The following is a 26,873-nucleotide window of genomic DNA, read 5'->3' on the forward strand; positions in this document are numbered from 1 at the left end:
TTTCAGTTGGTCTTTATTAAAAATATGGAGTCCTTTTCTCTGTACAGAGCTGAGATTTTCTACTAGCAGGATCTTAATTTTCTTTCTGTTCCTTAAGACAGGGAGCTGAAGGCTTCTTATATCTGCTCTCTGACATTATAAACAGATTATAGCTTGGCTCTTATCTTACTGATAAGAATGTGGCTTAAATAGGTGTTTAGAGATGACCCGAACAAAGTGAAAGTGGGATGCACACAGATAGAAAAACAGTTATCCCTTTGTGCTAGAACGGTTCAATATTTTTAATAAAGACCAATTGAAAAAATGATTTGCAATGCAAATCATGAAACAAAGTTGTCCCCAAAGGTGTAAATAGCCTTTAAGTACACTTCTCCTCAATGGCTCAGTTCTTGTTGAGTTTTCATGAGACCAGACGGTGCATGATCGCATAATTTTGCTGATTTTGACCCTCTACATTGCTGCGTCACAGTCATTATATCTCTGTATGTTCATGCGACCTTGACCTTCCAAATTGTATTGCTCACAGTCCCCTTTCTGCTTCTTCTAACTCTGCAGTTCTCATATATTTAGAAAATTCCTGTAACCGGAGTGAGTAATGTTTTAGTATATCCATGTGTCCTGGGAACCGAACCAAACAAATCCCAACTGATTCAGCTTTACATAAACTGGAGCATTTCAGAGCTGAAATTGCCAACAAAATGTCTTTAAAAATGTGAATACGACAGTAATAGTGGCTTGGACATAGGATGCATAATGTAGTGCTTCGACAAATCCGCAACATATTTTATGTGGAAAGAATCCCAATAATTCTTAGTGACAGAATTCTGCATAATGTTTTTCTAACATTATTGGGATATCCTATCCTTACTGCAGTGTAAAAAGATTTAACCCCTTATGCAAGCATGAACTGATCCTGATTGCTGTCCTGTATACAAGATCCATCATGGACTTTACCCTATATCCTTCCTGTTACTCTACTGGTTTGGATATATTTAATCACGTGTACCATTAAAGGGTCTGTCTGTTTTTACCCAACCAGGCCATACAGATTAGATTAATGTCTGTCGAACACAAGAATTTTAGAGGAACGGGCCGACCACCTTATGTGCTAACATTCCCTTGGTAGATGATATTGGAGGAAAGAAGGATTGGGCATTTTGAAGTTTGATGCCCACTCCTTTTGTTCTTAAGGAAGATGAGCTGAAGAGTTTCTTTTCTGACAGCTGTCTAAGGGAGAGTTCACATCTCCATTTCATCTTCCATTCTTCTGATCCGTCAGAAGAACATAAAACGGGAATAATTAATAAAACGGGATCCTGTAAAACAATGGATCCTGTTCATCAGTTATGCACATAATGTTTTTATTACAGGATCCTGTAAAAAAATGGTTACTTTTGCACATTTGGCATCCGTTTGCGCCATCCCCATCATAGATCCATTATTTTAGATGGAAAAAAATCCTGCATGTTGTACTTTTTTTCCTGTCTAAAAAAAACCTCTCTCAAACGGATGCCAAAAGTGTAACAAGAACAATTTTTTACAGGATCCTGTTTTTTTTCTGTTCTTTTGATGGATCAGAAAATGTAACGGACATGTGAACTCTCTCTTAAATGTATGAGCAGGTTAAGAAGGGCCTCCTGGTGACAAGCTGATCCCAAGAGGTCAGCAGTGTGGGGGAACCAGGCAGCAGGTTTTCAATTTCCCTGCAGCGTCACCATAGGAAAGTAGGATTATACACAGCCCATTGAAATCAATAGGGGTACTGCACAAATTTGCTGGTGCCTCCAGAATAGCTCTTTGTAGCTGCCCTTTGCTCTGGCTAATAGATGAATAGATACACACTTTTGTAAGATCAGCCACCACTGATACACCTTACATGGAGTTAAACTCCACAAAAATCAAGCAACTTATCCTGAGTTGCAGCCTGCATTATACACCAGAGCTGCATTTACAATTCTGCAATCCTCAGAGATATAATTACTTAGCAAAGTCTGTATCCAATGCATGGACAACAGGTTGCTGATTGCTAAATTAGAGCATTGATGTATACTTGGCATTCTCCACAGCCGCTTCTTATGATAAAGGGAATTACTGCAGTAACATAGAGCTGCACCCGGGAATTGCTCCAACTGTTTCATTGATTCATCTAGAAATACATTAAATACATGAAAACATCAAAATCACATTAATTTCAATAGGAAAATCTGTCACAGTTTAGAAAGGCAATGAACTAAAAGTTCTTAAAGAGATTGTGCAAGAATGGGGGGTGGGGGGGCTGTAAAGGAATTAGATGACATACCTACTGCATGTGCCAGCCCTCCGCTCCTTCTCCTGCAAACCTGAGATGCTCCGCTTGGTTCCCTTGATGTCAACGTCTGGTGTAGCCAATCACTGGCGGTGGCCCGCACCAATTACGTCATGACAAATGGTCACATAATGACACGTTGACTTTAAGGGTGCCCAGCAGAGCATCGCAGGCCTGCAGGAGAAGGAGCGGGGAGCTGGCACTGGGAAGCAGGTAAGTCACCTTTCCTTTACAGGTCCAGATGAATGGGGACGAATTAAAGGGGTTTTCCAGGCTTTTAATATTGATGACCTATCCTTAGTGGTGATCTGCATGGGAATCCTGCTGGCCGGGTCACATCATGTATGGACAGCCTTAGGCCTCTTTCACACGGGCGTCGCGTGTAAGGGACGGATAGGATGCGGGCGCGTCGCGGGAAAATGCAAGATTTTTCAGTGCAAGTGCAAAGCGTTTTAATGCGATTTGCACGCGCGTGAGAAAAATCGGCATGTTTGATACCCAGACCCGAACCCGGACTTCTTCACAGAAGTTCGGGTTTGGGTTAGGTGTTGTGTAGATTTTATTATTTTCCCTTATAACATGGTTATAAGGGAAAATAATAGCATTCTTAATACAGAATTCTAAATAAAATAGGGATGGAGGGGTTAATTTTTTTAAAAAAAAATTTAACTCACCTCATCCACTTGTTCGCACAGCCCGGCTTCTCTTCTTTCTTCTTCTTTCTTCTTCTTTGATGACCTGGGAGGAAAAGGACCTTTGGTGACATCACTGCGCTCATCACATGGTCCATCACATGATCCATCACCATGGCAATGGATCATGTGATGGACCATGTGATTCCTTCCAGGTCATCAAAGAAGAAAAAAGAAGAAAAAAGAAGACAAGCCGGGCTGTTAGAACAAGTAAATGAGTTTAATTATAAAAAAAAATTTTTTAACCCCTCCATCCCTAATTATCTTAGCATTTTGTATTAAGAATGCAATTACTTTCCCTTATAACTGTGTTATAACGGAAAATAATAAAGATGGGCTCCCCATCCCGATCGTCACCTAGCAACCATGCGTGAAAATCGCACCGCATCCGCACTTTTTTTTGTTTTTTTTTAACGCAGCCCCATTCACTTCTATGGGGCCTGCGTTGCATGAAAAACGCACAATATAGAGCATGATGCGATTTTCACGCAACGCACAAGTGATGCGTGAAAATCCCTGCTCATGTGCACAGCCCCATAGAAATGAATGGGTCCAGATTCAGTGCGGGTGCAATGCGTTCACCTCACACATTGCACCCGTGCGGAAAACTCACCCGTGTGAGGGGGGCCTTAGGCTACATTCACACCAGCGTTTTTTGCAGATCCGTCATAGATCTGCAAAATTGCTTCCATTACAATAATACAACCGCATGCATCCGTCATGAATGGATCCAGTTGTATTATGTCTTCTATAGCCATTCTCTATTGTGTCAGAGAAAACGGATCCGTCCCCATTGACTTACATTGTGTGTCAGGACGGATCCGTTTTGCTCCGATTCGTCAGGTGGACAGCAAAACGCTGCAGGCAGCGTTTTGGTGTCCGCCTCCAGAGCGGAATGGAGACTGAACGGAGGCAAATTGATGCATTCTGAGCGGATTCTTTTCCATTCAGAATTGGGTAAAACTGATCCGTTTTGGACCGCTTGTGAGAGCCCTGCCTTAAAGTATGCAGGTTGCTCCTTCATTCTATGATCAAGAAAATTCACAAAATGTTTAGAAGAATGATAGCATGCATTTAATTTGATCTGATCTGAACATGAGTGTCAACATGTCTTACAGAGACTACAGCTCCCGTCTGTGCAAAGGACATCAATGATCTGTTGATGAAAGAATTTGCCTTTCTGTCAGGTAAGCAGAGTGCTCTTCTCTGTCCCTCCATGTTATCTTGTAATTAAATCCTCAGCATGAACTTGTGGACTGTTTGGCAAAGTTATACCCGGTGTATTATCCTGTAGTCTGAAATGCCACACAAGTGTACTTAATAAAACATTATGGGGATTTAGAACATCTAAGGTTTCTTGGAGAGATAATGTACTCAGACCATTTATGACTGCACTACTTATAAATAGACTGATCAGCCATAACAATAAGGTTGGGTTTCTATGTTCAGGTTATTATCATAGAGTTTTGGAAGTCAAAGCCAGGATTTGAGAAGGAGAGGAGAAGATTAGTTTTTTCCTTTATAAATGCCCTCTGTTTACGACTTTCTCTTCAAAAACTGCATCAAAAGACCTGAATGTGAAAACCCAGCCTAAAACCACTGACTAGTGAAGTAACATTGATTATCTTACTACGATCGAACCTGTCAAGGGGTAGGCAGCAAGTTAACAGTCAAGTCTTGAAATTTATGTGGTGGAAGCAGAAGACATTTGAGAGACTTTGACAAAGGCCAACTTGTCATGGCTAAAAGTGTCAGAGCATCTTCAAAATGGTAGGTTGTGTGCTGTGTTCCCAGTATGCAGTGAATAGTACCAAACATTGGTCTAAGGGATTGAACTGGAGATGGGGTCATGAGCGCCCAATAAATTGTGTGTGCAGTGAAGGCTAATCTGTTTGGTCAAGTCCCACAGAAGAGCTATTGTAGTGCAAATTGCTGAAAAACTTCTGTCTATGATAGAGAGGCCGTAAAAACACACAGAGCATTGCAGCTTGCTGTGTATGGGAACTGTTTAGCTGCAGACTGGTCGGAGTGCGTAAGCTGCTCCCTGTCCACTGCCTAAAGTGCCTACAGAACCATGGAGCAACAGAAGAAGATGGCCTGGTCTACATAACGTGGACAATCAAGGTCTTTCTCTGGTCAGTGTTCTGCTGGGAAAGATCGTATCTTGGAATTCATGTTGATATTACTTAGATATGTACTATCTGCCTCAACATTGTTGGAGACCAAGTACTGCACATCCCTTCATGGTAACAGTATTCTCTAATGACAGTGGTTTCTTTCTGAAGGATAATATGCACTGCCACACTGTAAAAATTGTTCAAGAATGGTTTAAGAAACAAGACAAAAAGTTCAAGGTGTTGACTGGGCTTCCAAATTGATTTAGCCTCAGATTAAACATGATGTGCTGGAAAAACAAATTCGATCCATGGAGGCCAAACCTCTCAACTTTCAGGACTTAAGTGATCTCTTTCTTATGTCTTGCTAGCAGATATCACAATACACCTTCATAGGTCTTGTGGAATTCATGCTTTGATGCTGTAGGTCAGAGCTGTTTAGGTGGCACAATGGACTTACATAGTACTGTATTACCCAGTTGGTTTTACTATTATGACTGATTGCTGTACATTCCTTATATACTGTCAAGAATGAGTAGAAATACAGATAGAGTTAGATATAGTTAGGCTCTGATCACACTGGCTTCATGGCTTCCAGTTATGCAGGATCCATGATGCATATATTAGAATCTGTATCATTTCCTGCTATTTTTTTATAGTGGCTCTGTCAGACGTGTGATTTTCATTAGTATTTTTGATACCTTAATAGCTTGATTACACAGTACCCATATTTGGTATTAATTTGTTACTGTATTTTGCTCCCAGTCAGACATACAGCATTTTCATAGCAGTTATACTACACATACGAATAACAAATCTATCAACAGAAAACTGTTGTTGCTGTTCCTGATAGCAAATGTAAATTTTTCTACATCGTAGATGAACTGAAAAATCAATCACAACATCAAAAGTAGTGATAATCGAGCATGCTCGGCCGAACACCAATTCAGCTCGAGCATCTCGATGCTCAGCACATGGCGGTATTCAGCCAAATACCTCATGTGCTCGAGCGCAATACTCGAGTCTCCCCCCCCCAAAAAAACGTGCATGTAAGTACTGCCCTCACTGTAATGCCGTAGCCATGTTGGCTGCTGGCATTACAGTGATTGGCTGGCCGGAACGCATGTTCGGCTCATTCTTAGTCAGGGAGAGCTGTGCTGAGGAAAGGACAGACAGTGTAGGGAGTGATTTAAGAATATTTTTACCACCAAAACTTTTCAGAGACCTAAAAGTCCTTTTAAGGACTATTGTACAGTATGTGGCAGCAGCAATCTATATTTTTAGTGCAACCTGCGCTAAATGGCTAAAAATTTACAGACCCAAAAGTCCTTGTAAGGACTATTGTGTGTGGCAGCAATATCTATTTTTAGCGCATCCTGCGCTCAATAGCGTACAATAGTTAGGCTGCTGCAGACTGCGACATTACCAGTGTAAAGTGTGCGCATCCCAAAAATATCTGACATCCAGTGTACTTTTTCCATAGACGGTGTCAGCTGCGGATAGTAACATAGTACATAAGGCCGAAAAAAGACATTTGTCCATCCAGTTCGGCCTGTTATCCTGCAGTGACATTATCTGAGCCACATTTCCAGTGTAAAGTGCGCGCATCCAAAAAATATCTGTGACATCCAGTGTACTATTTCGGTAGACTGTGTCCGCTGTGGACAGTGACATTAGCTGCGCCACATCTCCAGTGTAACGTGTGTGCATCCCAAAAAAAATCTGTGACATCCAGTGTACTTTTTCCGTAGATGGTGTCTGCTCCGGACAGTGACATTAGCTGTGCCACATCTCCAGTGTAAAGTGTGCGCATCCAAAAAATATCTGTGACATCCAGTGTACTTTTTCCGTAGACGGTGTCCTCTGCGGACAGTGACATTAGCTGTGCCACATCTCCAGTTTAACGTGTGCGCATCCCAAAAATATCTGACATCCAGTGCACTTTTTCCGTAGATGGTGTCCGCTGAGGACAGTGACATTAGCTGTGCCACATCTCCTGTGTAAAGTGTGCGCATCAAAAAAATATCTGTGACATACAATGTACTTTTTTAATAGACGGTGTCCGCTTCTGATAGTGACATAACCAGGGCCACATCTGCAGTGTAAAGTGTGTGCTGAAAAAATTTATCTGTGACATACAGTGTACTTTTTTGCATAGACACTGCGGACAGTGACATTGCCAGTGGTACCTCTCCTGTATAACGTTTCCTCATCCCAAATACCTGTGACAGTGACATTCCCTGTAATTTTTCATTAGCCGCTGGTGACAGCATTGACATTATCTGCGGGTTATCTCCTGTGTGATGTTTCCTTATCCCAAATACCTTTTTAAATTTGTATGCGCATACACTTCCAAATCCTATGCTACTGTACGTGTGACAGACTTTCAATCATATGTAACATTTTATATGAAGAAAGCGAGCAGTAAGGGACAGGCAGTGGCCGTGATGCTGATGGTGCATGCACAGGCCGTGGCCCTGGGCACGATGAAACTGTGCCTGCTGCCAGAGCACAAGAAAAACTATCATCCACGATACCTAGCTTCATGTCCTAGTTTGCAGGGCGGCGCAGGACACCACTCTCGAAGTCATACCAGTGCGACCAGGTGGTCGGTTGGATTGCAGCAGATAAAGCTTCCAGTAGGTTAAGCACCACCCTGTCTTCCACAAAGTCCAGTCTCAGTAGCCAAGAGTCTGGTCAACAGAATCCTCACCCTGATCCTCCTTCCTTCCACCATGGAGAGTCTTGGCAAACAAGTGATCCCACACTCGGATATTCCGAGGTGCTCTTTTCATCGCCATTCCTTGATTTGGGCCTCTCGCCAAACCCGCTTGAAGAGGGACATGAGGAGATCTTGTGCACTGATTCCCAAACTCTTGGGCATCCACAGTCAGAAAAAGATGACGGTGAGGAATGGCAATTAGTGTTTCATGAGGTGGATGATGATGATGAGACACAGTTGCCAATAAGTCAACCGCAATTAGTGTCTCAAGAGGTTCATGATGAGGGTGAGACACAGCTGTCAAAAAGTGAGGTTCTTGTTAGGTCAACAAGTCAGGAGGATGAGCAGAGTGAGGAAATGGAAGAGGAGGTGGTGGACGATGAAATCACTGACCCAACCTGGAAAGGTGAGAAGCCGAGCGAGGACAGCAGTACAGAGGGGGAGGGATCTGCAGCACCACAACAGGCTGGAAGAGGCAGTGGGGTGGCAAAAGGGAGAAGGCGGGCCTCACCAAACAGGCCTGCAACTGTTCCCCCAACTGTTCCCCCACCCCCTTGCGGTAATCTCCCTTGCCAACGCTTTTTTGAGGAAAGTGCGGACTACAAAAGAATTGTAATTTTCAACCTGTGCCATACAGAAATGAGCAGGGGCGTGAACATTAGCAACCGAATGGGTTGGGCCGAATGCCTGGGTCCACATACTGTGTCTGCGGGTCACACCACTGCCTCCTCTTACCCTGTGTTACATGCTAGCCAATCCCCTGTTGAAGGCGCAGGCCCGGATGCCTCCCATCCTGCACCTGGACCTTCGCAAGCACCATCAGTGACCACATCCACTTCCCTGTCCCTGCACAGCGTACAAATGTCCTTACCCCAGGCATTTGAACGCAAGCGCAAATACCCAGCCACCCAACCACAGGCCATAGCACTAAATGCGCAGCTTTCTAAATTACTCGCCCTGGAAATGTTGCCATTTAGGCTTGTAGACACTGAGGCCTTCTGCAGCCTGATGTCGGCGGCCGTCCCGCATTACGCAGTACCCAGCCGCCCTTATTTTTCAAGGTGTGCCGTGCCCGCCTTACACCAACATGTGTCCTGTAACATCACACGTGCCCCGACCAACGCAGTTACTGGGAAGGTCCACTTAACCACGGACACATGGACAAGTGCATTCGGCCAGGGACGATACATTTCCCTGACGGCACACTGGGTGTATGTTAAGGACGCAAAGGATTGCGGGCCCTACGTCGATCAGGGTTTCTGCCAGCACCTACATTAGTGCCTCCAACCCCCACTTCTCCTCCTCCACCTCCTCCTCCACTTCCACCTCCGAATTATCCGCGTGCAGCACTAATCAGTCATCAGTCGGTAGCTGCAAGCAGTATAGCACTGCAGTGGGGAAGCGGCAACAGGCCAAGCTGATATGCTTAGGGGACAAACAGCACACCGCCGCAGAGCTGTTGCAGGGGATAAGAGACCAAACTGAGCTGTGGCTCTCGCCACTTAACCTAGAACCAGGCATGTTTGTGTGTGATAATGGCCGTAACTTGGTGGCGGCTTTGGAGCTCGGCAAGCTCACACACATACCAATTAAGGACAACACTTTGCTTGTGGAAGAGATGGAAATGGGGAAAGACATTACACAGGGTGATAGCCAGACCACCCTCAGATCATCTTCTCAGCGCGAATCTTCCTTTTCTCATCCTCCTCTTCCATCATATCAACATGCTTATTCGTTGCATATATGCCCTTCGCATATAATGTTTTACAGGGTCAGCCCAGCTGCAGGCCCTCGCATATAATTTTTTAGAGGGTGAGCTCACATGCAGGCCATCACCTACAACCTTTTACAGGGTCAGCTCACCAGCAGGCCCTCGCATTAAATTTTTTAGAGGGTCTGCTCACCAGCAGGCCCGCACCTAAAATCTTTTACAGAGTCAGCTCACCAGCAGGCCCTCGCATATAATGTTTTACAGGGTCAGCTCACCTGCAGGCCCTCACCTACAATCTTTTACAGGGTCATCTCATCAGCAGGCCCTCGCATATAATGTGTTAGCGGGTCAGCTGACCAGCAGGCCCCCACATATAATATTTTATAGGATCAGCTCACCAGCAGGCCTTCACCTACAATCTTTTACAGGGTTAGCTCACCTGCAGGCCCTCACCTACAACCTTTTAGAGGGTCAGCTCACCAGCAGGCCCTCACCTACAATCTTTTACAGGGTTAGCTGACCTGCAGGCCCTCACCTACAACCTTTTAGAGGGTTAGCTCACCAGCAGGCCCTCACCTACAATCTTTTACAGGGTTAGCTCACCTGCAGGCCCTCACTTACAACCTTTTAGAGGGTCAGCTCACTTGCAGGCCCCGGCATATAATTTTTTCGAGGGTCAGCTCAGCAGCAGGCCCTCAACCATAATTTTTTCGAAGATCAGCTCAGAAGCAGACCCTCACCCATAATGTTTTAGAGGGTCAGCTCAGCAGCAGGCCCTCGCCCCTAATGTTTTAGATGGTCATATCAGCAGGCCCTTGCTCCAAATGTTTTAGAGGGTCACCAGCAGGCCATCAAACATAATCTTTCAAGGGTGTGTATGATGCCCTCCTTTATGTGCAACAAAGGGTGTATTGGAGTGCCGGTTCCTTGTAATTTTTGGCAACACTTTAACTTAGTGCATATGCTTTATGAGTGTAGGAGTCCCACTACAGGAACACTTGTACCACAATGTGAATGAGGCCCTTCTTTATGTGATATACAGGTATACAACCTGTATATCACATAAAGAAGGGCCTCTTACTTGTAATTTTTGGCAGAACTTGCACTTTATATACAAGTAAATATACAGGAAAGAATCCTTCCTAACAATTTTTCCTTTAAAATCGATTTTATCTTTGGTTTTGTGCGTATTATTGTCAGTCCGTAAAAGTGGCGTACTACTCACAGACAACACAGTTCCCAGCAGCGACCTGGGAGTCCAAGATGCATCCAGACATCTTCCCCATGCTGTTCCAGAACCATTTCGGTGGTGTTTCTATCAATTTCTGACCTTTTCCTATGAACCAGGCACCCTCCGCTCAGGTTCTCCCATTGACTTCCATTACATCCCGATGTGTTCGGCCAGAGCACCCGAGCACTTTGGTGCTCGATCAACACTAATCAAAAGTCTAATGAAGATATATAATTTATAAGGTTCAATGGCTTTTGAGACCCTCCTCTTCATGCCAGCAATCATGGCAGACTACGGTCTGACCATTAAGATTGCTCATTTTCTGGATTGGCATTTGATGTTTCCAATTATTTCCAGTTCATATCCATTAAATGAGAAGGAATTGCTGCAAAAGACGTTGTACCTGATCAGTGACACCAACGTGGTGGATTTTGACACGGATGTGTATATATTTATATATATATATACAGGGAGTGCAGAATTATTAGGCAAGTTGTATTTTTGAGGATTAATTTTATTATTGAACAACAACCATGTTCTCAATGAACCCAAAAAACTCATTAATATCAAAGCTGAATATTTTTGGAAGTAGTTTTTAGTTTGTTTTTAGTTTTAGCTATTTTAGGGGGATATCTGTGTGTGCAGGTGACTATTACTGTGCATAATTATTAGGCAACTTAACAAAAAACAAATATATACCCATTTCAATTATTTATTTTTACCAGTGAAACCAATATAACATCTCAACATTCACAAATATACATTTCTGACATTCAAAAACAAAACAAAAACAAATCAGTGACCAATATAGCCACCTTTCTTTGCAAGGACACTCAAAAGCCTGCCATCCATGGATTCTGTCAGTGTTTTGATCTGTTTACCATCAACATTGCGTGCAGCAGCAACCACAGCCTCCCAGACACTGTTCAGAGAGGTGTACTGTTTTCCCTCCTTGTAAATCTCACATTTGATGATGGACCACAGGTTCTCAATGGAGTTCAGATCAGGTGAACAAGGAGGCCATGTCTTTAGATTTTCTTCTTTTATACCCTTTCTTGCCAGCCACGCTGTGGAGTACTTGGATGCGTGTGATGGAGCATTGTCCTGCATGAAAATCATGTTTTTCTTGAAGGATTCAGACTTCTTCCTGTACCACTGCTTGAAGAAGGTGTCTTCCAGAAACTGGCAGTAGGACTGGGAGTTGAGCTTGACTCCATCCTCAACCCGAAAAGGCCCCACAAGCTCATCTTTGATGATACCAGCCCAAACCAGTACTCCACCTCCACCTTGCTGGCGTCTGAGTCGGACTGGAGCTCTCTGCCCTTTACCAATCCAGCCACGGGCCCATCCATCTGGCCCATCAAAACTCACTCTCATTTCATCAGTCCATAAAACCTTAGAAAAATCAGTCTTGAGATATTTCTTGGCCCAGTCTTGACGTTTCAGCTTGTGTGTCTTGTTCAGTGGTGGTCGTCTTTCAGCCTTTCTTACCTTGGCCATGTCTCTGAGTATTGCACACCTTGTGCTTTTGGGCACTCCAGTGATGTTGCAGCTCTGAAATATGGCCAAACTGGTGGCAAGTGGCATCTTGCTAGCTGCACGCTTGACTTTTCTCAGTTCATGGGCAGTTATTTTGCGCCTTGGTTTTTCCACACGCTTCTTGCGACCCTGTTGACTATTTTGAATGAAACGCTTGATTGTTCGATGATCACGCTTCAGAAGCTTTGCAATTTTAAGAGTGCTGCATCCCTCTGCAAGATATCTCACTATTTTTGACTTTTTTGAGCCTGTCAAGTCCTTCTTTTGACCCATTTTGCCAAAGGAAAGGAAGTTGCCTAATAATTATGCACACCTAATATAGGGTGTTGATGTCATTAGACCACACCCCTTCTCATTACAGAGATGCACATCACCTAATATGCTTAATTGGTAGTAGGATTTCGAGCCTATACAGCTTGGAGTAAGACAACATGCATAAAGAGGATGATGTGGTCAAAATACTCATTTGCCTAATAATTCTGCACGCAGTGTATATATATCTCTATCCTGACAAAGAAATCCCCCAAGCTTTATGAGAGAATAGAACCACAGTTGTCACACAACTGAAAGCATCTTCAGAAATAGAACTGATCATAAAGATAAAGTCGGAGGACGGATGTTTTTTAGTGTTGAGCGAGCATCGCTATGCTCCGCACATCACGGCGTTCGGCCAAACACCCCGTGCTCTCAAGCGCGATGCTCGAGTCAGTGTATTTAAATCTAATTTAGCCTCTATTTCTATGCAGAAGATCACTGTACAGTGAGAGAATCCCTCAGTGTGAGTCTGCGGCTTAGGAGTCCCTTCTCTGACTCCATATACACTCACCTAAAGAATTAGGAACACCTGTTCTATTTCTCATTAATGCAATTATCTAGTCAACCAATCACATGGCAGTTGCTTCAATGCATTTAGGGGTGTGGTCCTGGTCAAGACAATCTCCTGAACTCCAAACTGAATGTCAGGATGGGAAAGAAAGGTGATTTAGGCAATTTTGAGCGTGGCATGGTTGTTGGTGCCAGACGGGCCGGTCTGAGTATTTTACAATCTGCTCAGTTACTGGGATTTTCACGCACAACCATTTCTAGGGTTTACAAAGAATGGTGTGAAAAGGGAAAAACATCCAGTATGCGGCAGTCCTGTGGGCAAAAATGCCTTGTGGATGTTAGAGGTCAGAGGAGAATGGGCCGACTGATTCAAGCTGATAGAAGAGCAACGTTGACTGAAATAACCACTCATTACAACCGAGGTATGCAGCAAAGCATTTGTGAAGCCACAACACACACAACCTTGAGGCGGATGGGCTACAACAGCAGAAGACCCCACCGGGTACCACTCACCTCCACTACAAATAGGAAAAAGAGGCTACAATTTGCACGAGCTCACTAAAATTGGACTGTTGAAGACTGTAAAAATGTTGCCTGGTCTGATGAGTCTCGATTTCTGTTGAGACATTCAAATGGTAGAGTCCGAATTTGGTATAAACAGAATGAGAACATGTATCCATCCTCTGATGGCTACTTCCAGCAGGATAATGCACCATGTCACAAAGCTCGAATCATTTCAAATTGATTTCTTGAACATGACAATGAGTTCACTGTACTAAAATGGCCCCACAGTCACCAGATCTCAACCCAATAGAGCATCTTTGGGATGTGGTGGAACGGGAGCTTCGTGCCCTGGATGTGCATTCCTCAAATCTCCATCAACTGCAAGATGCTATCCTATCAATATGGGCCAACATTTCTAAAGAATGCTATCATCACCTGTTGAATCAATGCCACGTAGAATTAAGGCAGTTCTGAAGGCAAAAGGGGGTCCAACACCGTATTAGTATTGTGTTCCTAATAATTCTTTAGGTGAATGTATATCTATGTCCATATATGGAGTCAGTGCTTGGGGACACCCCAGTGTATTTAAATCTAATTTAGCCTGTAGTTCAGAAAAGTTTCTGCCAGGATTCGAACTCACAACCTTCTGCATTAGAGGCAAGGCACTTAACCACTCAGCTATAATAGCTGCATAGCCAGTTACTTAAAAAATAAAATGAGACTTCTACTGTACTGTACTTCTACTGAGACCTACACAGTCTCATTTTTTTTTTTTTTTTGTTTTAGTGACTGGCTATTCAACTATATAGTGTAGTGGTTAAAGTTCTGGGCAGAAGCTGTGAGTTCAATTCAGTATTTTTTTTAGTAATTGTAAAAAATGTATTGCCCAAAATAAATGTGTAATTACTAATATATATATAAAATCATACTTCTGATTTACAGTTGCAAGAAAAAGTATGTGAACCCTTTGGAATGATATGGATTTCTGCATAAATTGGTCATAAAATGTTATCTGATCTTCATCTAAGTCACAACAATAGACAATCACAGTCTGCTTAAACTAATAACACAGAGAGAATTAAGTGTTACCATGTTTTTATTGAACACACCATGTAAACATTCACAGTGCAGGTGGAAAAAGTATGTGAACCCCTAGACTAACGACATCTCCAAAAGCTAATTGGAGTGAGGTGTCAGCCAACTGGAGTCCAATCAATGAGATGAGATTGGAGGTGTTGGTTACAGCTGCCCTGCCCTATGAAAAACACACAGCAGTTCTGGGTTTGCTTTTCACAAGAAGCATTGCCTGATGTGAATGATGCCTCGCACAAAAGAGCTCTCAGAAGACCTACATTTAAGAATAGTTGATTTGCATAAAGCTGGAAAGGGTTATAAAAGTATCTTCAAAAGCCTTGCTGTTCATCAGTCCACGGTAAGACAAATTGTCTATGAATGGAGAAAGTTCAGCACTGCTGCTACTCTCCCTAGGAGTGGCCGTCCTGTAAAGATGACTGCACGAGCACAGCGCAGACTGCTCAATGAGGTGAAGAAGAATCCTAGAGTGTCAGTTAAAGACTTACAAAAGTCTCTGGCATATGCTAACATCCCTGTTAGCGAATCTATGATACGTAAAACACTAAACAAGAATGGATTTCATGGGAGGATACCACAGAGGAAGCCACTGCTGTCCAAAAAAACATTGCTGCATGCTTACAGTTTGCCCAAGAGCACCTGGATGTTCCACAGCAGTACTGGCAAAATATTCTGTGGACAGATGAAACCAAAGTTGAATTGTTTGGAAGAAACACACAACACTATGTGTGGAGAAAAAGAGGCACAGCACACCAACATCAAAACCTCATCCCAACTGTGAAGTAAGGTGGTGGGGGCATCATGGTTTGAGGCTGCTTTGCTGCATCAGGGCCTGGACGGATTGCTATCATCGAAGGAAAAATTTATTCCAAAGTTTATCAAGACATTTTGCAGGAGAACTTAAGGCCATCTGTCCACCAGCTGAAGCTCAACAGAAGATGGATGTTGCAACAGGACAACGACCCAATGCATAGAAGTAAATCAACAACAGAATGGCTTAAACAGAAGAAAATACGCCTTCTGGAGTGGCCCAGTCAGAGTACTGACCTCAACCCAATTGAGATGCTGTGGCATGACCTCAAGAAAGCGATTCACACCAGACATCCCAAGAATATTGCTGAACTAAAACAGTTCTGTAAAGAAGAATGGTCAAGAATTACTCCTGACCGTTGTGCACGTCTGATCTGCAACTACAGGAAACATTTGGTTGAAGTTATTGCTGCCAAAGGAGGTTCAACCAGTTATTAAATCCAAGGGTTCACATACTTTTTCCATCTGCACTGTGAATGTTTACATGGTGTGTTCAATAAAAACATGGTAACATTGAATTATTTGTGTGCTATTAGTTTAAGCAGACTGTGATTGTCTATTGTTGTGACTTAGATGAAGATCAGATCACATTTTATGACCAATTTGTGCAGAAATCCATATCATTCCAAAGGGTTCACGTACTTTTTCTTGCAACTGTATATGAATGCATAATATGTGGGAAACTACTACTGATGTTTTAGCCATAATATATTTATATATATTATATTATTTTATAATATATTATATATTCTAAATATATAATAATATGTGTAAATATATTATGGCTAAAAACTTACATATATATATATATAAAAATTTATATGTTTAAATTAAGTTTAGCCTCTATTTCTGAAAAAGTTTGTGGGATTTGAACTCACAGCATCTGCATCATAGCCCAGAACTTTAACCACTACACTATATAGCTGCATAGCCAGTCACTAAAAAATAAAAATATGAGACTTCTACTGTACTGTACTTCTACTGAGACCTATACAGTAAAAGTGACAGGATTTGAACTCACAGCTTCTGCATCATAGCCCAGAACTTTAACCACTACACTATATAGCTGCATAGCCAGTCATTTAAGAATAAAAAATAATAATATATGAGACTTCTACTGTATAGGTCGCAGTAGAACTCCAAGCACTGACTCCATATATGAACATAGCTATATATGGAGTCAGAGCAGGGACTCCAAAGCCGAACTAGAGTCCTGACACCTTCCCCTCTTCAGAGCAGGGGGTGCCTGGGTTTCTCCCATTGACTTCCATGCATCTCAAAGTGTTCTACTCGAGCACACAAGCACTTTGGTGCTTGATCAACACTAATGTTTTATGATCATTATGCTGATTAACTTGAGTCCAGATAGGAGTGCATGGACACACACACTATACATATATACCAAGGTATAGAAGTGTGGCAGCAACTCTAGAGTGGCTGAGCCCTTGTTCTTCATCAGGTTGCTGGTGCCCTCAACAGATATAAGTGCCATCAGCTCCCTCTGTGAAAAGCCGATTTCAGAAATCTTGATGCAGATAAATTGAAATGCCACGATGACAGATCTCACCAGAGAGAAGGAAACAAGAGATAGCATTTCTATCAGCAGTTCCTTTTCTTAAAGGGGTTTTCCAGGATTTTGATATTGATGGCCTCAGGATAAGCTATCAATTTTAAATGAGCGGGGTCCGTCACTGCACACTTCTGCTTATCAGCTGTTACCTGTTGATTACAGAATGGCCAGACATGTGTAGTTCTGGCACCAAAGGTAACTGCAGCACTACTCCCATTAATTTCAGTGGTCCGGCCCCGACTTCTGGCATGTATGCTACAACTACACAGCTGATCAGCAGGGGTATGGGGTGTCCTCAGAATAGGAGATCAAGGTCAACATCCTGAACAACAACTTTAATGAATATTATTGAGATTTTTTTATACATGTGTCATACAATTTTTTTATGAAACTTCACTACGTTTAGCTAGATCATCACCGCTCTGTATATCAGTAATTTATTTCATGTTTTAGAATTTCTAGATGGCCCTGTTTTACAAATCTGTATGTGATAGCTATAAAATATGCCATTTACATTTTTTAGGTGGCCGGGGAAAGGATAACGACTGGATCATCACACTTCCTGAGCATGCCACATTCAATGACGTTCCGGAGAACGTACTGGAGACCGTGCTGACATATTTAACCTCCATTCCAAGGTAGGGCTTTTTCTGGTAGACCTAAGCCGATTTGTAAACACAGCTTTCTAATGGCGGCTTTAGCTGTCAGGGGGTTTATACTTACATGGAAAGGTCAAAGAGTGAAATAATATTAATCGTCCTTGAAAAGTAAATGTTTAGATGGTGCTGCCTGCTCGATATAGTCCATGAAAGTGTCTTTCAGTTTACATATGAGAAAGACGGATGTGATGTTTACCTGGACTTAAAGGACAACTCCCCCTTTGATTAACATCTTGTGAGGATTCGCTCTGGTAGGCAGGGTAAGCGGACGCAGTACAGAGGCAAAACAAGTTCGTAAATCAAAATGTCAGTGTTTACTCACACAAAAGGCAAAAGAAAAAAAGACTCTTTACAGTCTTGGTGTTAATTCACACAATGAAAAGTCCATAGAACAGACAGGTCACCTTGCTAGCCGTTTTATCCCTGGCAGTCCACAGCAGGCTTTAGGGGGCCTGTTTCCCAGCATGCAGCCCTCATGCGGCTCTCAACCTTCCAGCACGGCACCATGCTTCAGATCCCAAAACAGAGACCCAGCTGCTGAGCCCAGCTGCCTATTTAAAGGACAGCCAGGTGCTGCCAAAACCCGGACCGGAACTTAAACTCCAGTCCGGTATTTGATCTCACCTGGCTGGAAATCAGCCCAGCCGCCCATGTTGGGAGGAAAATACCTGCCTTCCCTATCAAAAAATGTCACAATCTATATATATATATATATAAAGAAGGATGTATATATGTATGTGTGTATGTTTCGCGATCACTCAAAAACGCAACCATCGATTTCAACGAAACTTGGTATACACATCCCTTGCTACCTGGAAAGAAATCTTGTGGGGGTAACAGCTCTCTAGCACGTACCGTTCCTGAGATATTCCCAAAAATGCGACTATCCTTTCTGGAAGACCACAAAATTCCACACTGGAACGCGAGGAATCCGACCAATCTCTGTGCCTCCTGGAGCCACGGGAACTGCGGTGTCTGCGACTAAGACGCGACCGCCCCCCGTGGTCTGACCTCCGGCTGCGAGACCTACGGACCTCGCTCCGGCTGCGAGATGAGCTACTGACCGAGTCCGATGAAGATGCGGAGCGACGTACGCCCCGACGACTGCAGCCACTGTCTGCGCTAAATCCCCGCACCAACGTGCGGCCGTCTATAGGAATTGACGATATCCTATCTTGTGGTGTGCCAGGGACAGCTTAAAATTCAAAGAATTCCTCTCAGGCGAGAGCTCCCTCTGGTATGCAACAGGAGTTATTGCAGCCCCGCTGAAACCATAGGAAACTTTATTTTTACATTTAAATATACTGAAATATTTATTTAGTTTGAAATAACATTTTTTATCGCTAGTAAACAGAAAATTGCTGGTAAATGAAAATTTTAAGGGAATCTGTCACCATGAAAATACAATGTAAGCTTGGCATTACACATTTTGTGAAGGAAGGTGAAGCTTTTATATATATTTTTTTTATATAGGTTCACCTGACAGGGCGGATCATGTTATATTTTTATAGAGCGGGCTGGAGTTTTCACTGATGCTGGTGCACCCTGCCCTGATAGCAGGGACTCAGCTGACAGTGACAGCCAGACCGGTGCCGCTGATCGGACGGGCACAGCTCCTGCATCTGCCCGATCAGCCCGCCATACCTGTACAGCGCTAGGACTCAAGTCACGTCCTGCAGCGCCGTATCTTACTGGTATCTTACAGATTAATAAGCCTGGTCCTTTCCCATCCATATTTGGGCCCAGGGGCGTAACTATAGGGGAAGCAGGGGAAGTGGCTGCTATGGGGCCCTGACCCCGAAGGGGCCCATCCAGGAGGAGGAGGACAAAGATTTTGTCAGGGCCCCCTCAACAGTATTACACAATGAAATTATATCAAGTGACAGTATGGATAGTGTACAAAACTGATGGAACAGCTGCCCTGGTCGGAGAGAGCGATCTTTACTAGCCACAGGAATGGGGGCGGCATGAATGGAAGGGAAAAAAATTACTGGGGCCCCATTCAAAAATATGCTGTGGGGTCCAGTCATTTCTAGCTATGCCACTGTTTGGGCCCCTTGTAAATTTCTGCCCTGGCTGGCAGCAGCCTTGTGACTCCTCAACACCCCTCTCCCCCATTGAAAATTCAAGGCAGCAAGGCCCTTAACTGAAAAAATACCTCTCTAGTCTATCTAGTCTGCTGCCTCTTGTCTGCACACTGTTCTGCCACAGTGCCACTGTCTGCACCACTCCTAACTGCCACATACCACAGTGCCACTGTGACTGTCTGCACCACTCCTAACTGCCACACATCACAGTGCCACTGTGACTGTCTGCATCACTCCTAACTGCCACACACCACAGTGCCACGGTGACTGTCTGCACCACTCCTAACTCCCACACACCACAGTGCCACTGTGACTGTCTGCACCACTTCTAACTCCCACACACCACAGTGCCACGGTGACTGTCTGCACCACTCCTAACTCCCACACACCACAGTGCCACGGTGACTGTCTGCACCACTCCTAACTCCCACACACCACAGTGCCACTGTGACTGTCTGCACCACTCCTAACTCCCACACACCACAGTGCCACGGTGACTGTCTGCACCACTTCTAACTGCCACACACCACAGTGCCACGGTGACTGTCTGCACCACTCCTAACTCCCACACACCACAGTGCCACTGTGACTGTCTGCACCACTCCTAACTCCCACACACCACAGTGCCACGGTGACTGTCTGCACCACTTCTAACTGCCACACACCACAGTGCCACGGTGACTGTCTGCACCACTCCTAACTGCCACACACCACAGTGCCACTGTGACTGTCTGCATCACTCCTAACTGCCACACACCACAGTGCAAGGGTGACTGTCTGCACCACCCCTAACTGCCACACACCACAGTGCCACAGTGACTGTCTGCACCACTCCTAACTGCCACACACCACAGTGCCACTGTAACTGTCTGCATCACTCCTAACTGCCACACACCACAGTGCAAGGGTGACTGTCTGCACCACTCCTAACTGCCACACACCACAGTGCCACGGTGACTGTCTGCATCACTCCTAACTCCCACAAACCACAGTGCCACGGTGACTGTCTGCACCACTCCTAACTGCCACACACCACAGTCCCACTATGACTGTCTGCACCACTCCTAACTGCCACACACCACAGTGCCACGGTGACTGTCTGCACCACTCCTAACTCCCACACACCACAGTGCCACGGTGACTGTCTGCACCACTTCTAACTGCCACACACCACAGTGCCACGGTGACTGTCTGCACCACTCCTAACTGCCACACACCACAGTGCCACTGTGACTGTCTGCATCACTCCTAACTGCCACACACCACAGTGCAAGGGTGACTGTCTGCACCACCCCTAACTGCCACACACCACAGTGCCACAGTGACTGTCTGCACCACTCCTAACTGCCACACACCACAGTGCCACTGTAACTGTCTGCATCACTCCTAACTGCCACACACCACAGTGCAAGGGTGACTGTCTGCACCACTCCTAACTGCCACACACCACAGTGCCACGGTGACTGTCTGCACCACTCCTAACTCCCACACACCACAGTGCCACGGTGACTGTCTGCACCACTCCTAACTGCCACACACCACAGTGCCACTGTGACTGTCTGCACCACTCCTAACTGCCACACATCACAGTGCTTTTTGCAGGCTCAGCTCGACGGCAGTGTATCTGCAGACACACACTGACACACACAACACTGGTGAGGTGGTCACTTCACTAGAAGGCACAGGCAGCACAGCACAGACGTTTTCTTGCTCTGGAGCAAGCGGCTACAAGGAAGATGGGAGGTTTTCCCACCTGGAAGGCGAGCGGCGGCCGGCGGGGAGCATATAAGTGAGATAGGCGTGAGTGCGCTCCCTGGCTTATCAGAGCGCGCACTAGGGGCGGATTAAGTATATCATAGGCCGGGGGCTGTTTACCCATCTTGGGCCTCCTCTGTACATTTGCCCCGACCGTCTCCTCTTTTGCTTTGTGCCCCATGTTTATTTTTTCTGGCAAATATTAATGAAAACTATGCCACGTATATAGTGTCGTTGCCCATTACCCCTGAGGATGCCAGGGATCTGGCACACATTTTGGGGGCAGTGTATGAAGCGATTTTAGAGGACAGCTATCGTCAGTGCTGACCCTAAGCCATGTAATTAATGCAATTAATCATTGAAAAGGAAGCAATAAAGGGACGAGTGGTGCCAGTGCACAGAACCACATACCTGGCGCAGGAGTGAACACAGAATAATACACTACGATAGCTCGCCGGTGTTTAGTGGTCGGAGAACTTTTAATGAAATAGAGTGGAATTATTATTACAGATTATAGGATAAATGTAAATTGGGGGCTATCAACTGTAGGGAGGGGGCAGTTTTTATTTAGGAGAACCTAATACCCTTCATTTATCTAGGTCAGATTTGTTGAATTGACGTCTATTGTATAACACCCCCAGCCCCTCATAGTGTATAGCGTACAACACTCTGCAGTATACAGTGTAATACCCCACAGTATATAACACCGCCCAGTATACAGTACCCCACAGTATACAGTATAGCACCCTATAGTATACAGCACCCCACAGTATGCAGTATAGCACCCTATAGTATACAGCACCCCACAGTATGCAGTATAGCACCCTATAGTATACAGCACCCACAGTATGCAGTATAGCACCCTATAGTATACAGTACCCCACAGTATGCAGTAAAGCACCCTATAGTATACAGTACCCCACAGTATGCAATATATAGTATAGCACCCCACAGTATGCAGCACCCCACAGTATATAGTACCTCACAGTATGCAATACATAGTATAACACCCTACAGTATGCAGTATATCATCCTATAGCATACAGTATATCACCTCACAGTATACAGTAGAGCAGTATAGCACTCCACAGTATACAGCACCTCACAGTATACAGTATACAGCACCCCACAATATACAGTAGAGCAGTATAGCACTCCACAGTATACAGCACCTCACAGTATACAGTACCCCACAATATACAGCACCCCACAGTATACAGCACCCCACAATATACAGTAGAGCACTATAGCACTCCACAATATATAGCACCCCACAGTATACAGTATACAGCACCCCACAGTATACAGTAGAGCAGTATAGCACCCCACAATATACAGCAGCCCACAGTATACAGCACCCCACAGAATACAGTAGAGCAGTATAGCACCCCACAGTATACAGTAGAGCATTATAGCACCCCACAGTATATAGCACCCCACAGTATACAGTAGAGCAGTATAGCACTCCACAATATACAGCACCCCACAGTATACAGTAGAGCAGTACAACACCCCACACTATACAGCACCCCACAGTATACAGCACCTCATAGTATACAGTAGAGCAGTACAGCACCCCACAGTATACAGCATCCCACAGTATACAGCACCCCACAGTATACAGCACCCCACAGTATACATTATAGCAGTACAGCACCCCACACTATACAGCACCCCACAATATACAGCACCCCACAGTATACTGTAGAGCAGTATAGCACCCCACAATATACAGCACCCCTCAGTATCTAGCACCCTACAGTATACAGCACCCCACAGTATACAGCACCCCATAGTATACAGTATACAGCACCCCACAGTATACAGCACCACACAGTATACAGTAGAGCAGTACAGCACCCCACACTATACAGCACCCCACAATATACAGCACCTCACGGTATACAGCACCCACCAGTATACAGTAGAGCAGTACAGCACCCCACAGTATACAGTAGAGCAGTATAGCACCCAACAATATACAGCACCCCTCAGTATATAGCACCCCACAGTATACAGCACTACCATAGTATAAAGTAGAGCAGTATAGCTCCACACAATATACAGCACCCCACAGTATACAGCACCCCACACTATACAGCACCCCACACTATACAGTAGCTTACAGTATATTAGCATAACAGCTCCTGTCACCTTTTACTGATGTAATCTTCACACAAAAAGCTCCAAAAATTATGGCAAAATTCTCCTGCAGCAACACTCCTGATAGAGAGAAAGGACCTTTGATTACCTCATAGCCATGTGACCAGTAATATCGCTATGTTACTGGTCACATGGTGATGATGTCATCAAAGGTCCTTTCTACTAAGAGAATCACAGCTCTCCTTCCTTGCTGTGACATTGGGCTTGGCGCTGCTGCTCAGGCAGCACTGTATAGCTGACAGCCTGGCACCCAGGGTGGACCGCCTGCCCCTAGGCAGGCCACTGGTTACGTCAGTGTATATTTAATATGCATTGAATTATAAAATGTACAGGGGCGGACTGGGAACTTAAAGTGGCCCTGGAAAGAACCTAACAGTGGCCCCAATGTTGTAGTTAGGCACAAATTGACAGAACACGGGACAACACAAGTAGATGGGGCCAATACAAGTTGGTAGTAATACCATAGTGCAGCACAGAATACCATCCCACAGAACCAAATACCATTGGTAATTGGGTGGCCCTATGGGCATCGGCCTTCAAGGAAAACTTGTAGGGTCTATGGCCAGTCTACCCCTCAAAATGTATTATAATTGTAAGGCCTCTAAAGAGTCAAAATATTTTACTATTAGAATGAACAGTTGTCCTGCTCTTTATCACCATCTAGTGGCTGCATCTGGTATTGTTATGTGCTATTATTATTATGTGAAAATATTTGTATTTGTTCAGACTTTGGCTGCATTGGGGCTTTCATTATTATCATTATGCAGAAAATTAAAGGGGTTGTATGAGATTAGAAAGAGGTGTCTACTTTTATCAACAATGCAATTCTTGAGGCTAAGCTGCAATATCAGACACAGCCAGTGGTGCTGTATCTGAAATAAAGACAATTTTAAACCCTTTAACCCTTTAATCACCAGCTAATTTTTTCGGTTTAAGGAGTCAACTTTTTTTTATTGACGTGATCGATATAAGGCCTACTTTTATGTCAGAGAAATTGCATTTTTTTTGTGCTGTTTGAGAGCACATATAAATTGCTTTGTAATTTATATACTTTTTGTGTGGAAAATATAGAAATTTTTTTTTCTTGGACATAGTTTTTTTTTACTTTATTGTGTACACTACACATTTCACACTAAAACAAACTGAACAACAAATTTAACAGGTTATTCAGTCGCGTAGATTCCTAATAAGCGTAGTTTCTTTGCATTTACATACCCCATTTTTCTCTTTATAAGAAACACCGGATGATAAGATGCACCCCAGGTTTCAGAAGAGGAAAATAAGAAAAAAAAATTTTTTCCATCAGACCTTATATCAAATCCTCAGATCAGATCCTCAAATCAGACCCCCAAATCAGGAACTCAGTTCAGACTCCCATATCAGGAACTCACATCAGACCCCCATAAGACCTCCATGTCAGACGCCATCAGACCTCCATGTCAGACCCCATCAGACCTCCATGTCAGACCCCATCAGACCTCCATGTCAGACCCCATCAGACCTCCATGTCAGACCCCATCAGACCTCCATGTCAGACCCCATCAGACCTCCATGTCAGACCCCATCAGACCTCCATGTCAGACTCCATCAGACCTCCATGCCTAGACACCCATGAAACCTCCATGCCAGAACCCCATCAGACCTCCATGTCAGACACCCATCAGACCCTAGATCAGACTTTCATGCCAGGACCCTTTGAGAACTCCATGTCAGACCCCTATCAGACCTCAGTTCAGAGATAAAATAAAGAACTCTGCTGCTGCTCACTAGGTCCGGCGATCAATTCTCCAGTCGCACTCCATTGCCTTCTCCGGGTCGCGCTGCATCATCTGACTGCGCACAGTGTCGGGTCACTACTTTCTGATGCTGTACGAGGTCAGGACATGAAGTGCAGCGCGGGCCAGAGAAGAAGTAGGGTGAGTACCGGCAGCGCTCACAGCGCTTCACCTGCTCCATGCACCTAATACATACTAGTGAGCGCTTCCATAATGGAAGCGCTCACTTGTATTCGCTTTATAAGACGCATGGCCATTCCCCCCACACTTTTAGGGGGAAAAAGTGCGTATTATAAAGCGAAAAATATGGTAAACTATTTGTAATAAAATGTATTTTATGAAAAATAGTCGCTTATATTATTATTTTTGGCAAGCTTTTTATTTCAAATGTTAACATTTTTATTGCATTTTTAAAAATAAAATTAAGGAATTACCGTCTTATAAAATAACTCTATCACTCTTCCCCATACTGACTCGTTGTTTGCTGGCAGCAGATGCTGTTTAATACAGCACGATTTGCTGCCGGCAAACGTTGATTTTTGTGTCGGCATGAATAATGCGATTACTCGATGAACAAGCGTTTCATTCGTTCATCAGGTAATCGGCAGCACTTTTATACCACCAGATAATAACTAACCAATGAGCGTTCGTTAGCAATTATCTGCGGGATTCTTGGCTCGTGTATAAGGCCTTTTAGTTACAGTTCATTCATAGAGCAGAAGTGCTCACAGAAGACAACAAAAGAAAGTGCGTGGTCATTAAGGGGTTAAATACCTTGGGTTGCATCCTCATTGCCTCTCGTTTCATAGTTGGCTTCAGTTGAATTCTGAATACAGTATGCCTTGTGTATAAAACGATTACAGTGTGAAGCGGTGTTTCCTTTATTTCTTCTAGTAAAGAAGAAGATGACATTAAATTCATTGTTATATTGGACAGAAGACTGGACACATGGACGTCTGTAAAATTAACACTTCAGAAATTATCGGTAAGTTCAGCGATAATTTTAACTTCCGTGACCATGGGTATGAAATGTGGTGAAATACTTTAGAAATGGTCAATTATAAGCACAATTTCATGAGCTGTCGCTATAATAGCTTTAATCATGGATAGTTAGGTATAGCAGATTTATAATTTCACGCTACACTGAAATTCCTTTAATCTACAAAATATGAAAAGATTTTCAAGACAAAGTGGAGAAGAAATGTGTAGCAGTGTTAGAGATGTTATCTGTGAGATGGTGTAATCTTAGGCTCATGCATATAACCAAGTGATACTGTCATTCAAGCAGCGTTCTGTATTATGTTGATAATTAGGCTCTA

The 26,873-nt window shown here is 44.0% G+C and overlaps 1 protein-coding gene across 10 annotated transcripts in view; it reads left to right on the forward strand.

Annotated features, from left to right (window-relative positions):
- MCF2 (MCF.2 cell line derived transforming sequence) overlaps positions 1–26,873 on the forward strand; it is a 208,738-nt gene that overhangs the window by 39,834 nt on the left and 142,031 nt on the right. For all 10 annotated transcript variants that reach the window (XR_005773943.1, XM_040405657.1, XM_040405660.1 and 7 more), the window contains exons 2-4: positions 4,116–4,184; positions 17,639–17,753; positions 26,449–26,539. Coding sequence is in view for 9 of the 10 variants with exons in the window: in XM_040405657.1 (XP_040261591.1) it covers positions 4,116–4,184; positions 17,639–17,753; positions 26,449–26,539 (275 nt within the window). In the remaining variant the exon portion in view is untranslated. The remainder of the gene's footprint in view (positions 1–4,115; positions 4,185–17,638; positions 17,754–26,448; positions 26,540–26,873) is intronic.

Source organism: Bufo bufo, chromosome 8, assembly GCF_905171765.1.
Source record: "Bufo bufo chromosome 8, aBufBuf1.1, whole genome shotgun sequence".
NCBI lineage: Eukaryota > Metazoa > Chordata > Amphibia > Anura > Bufonidae > Bufo > Bufo bufo.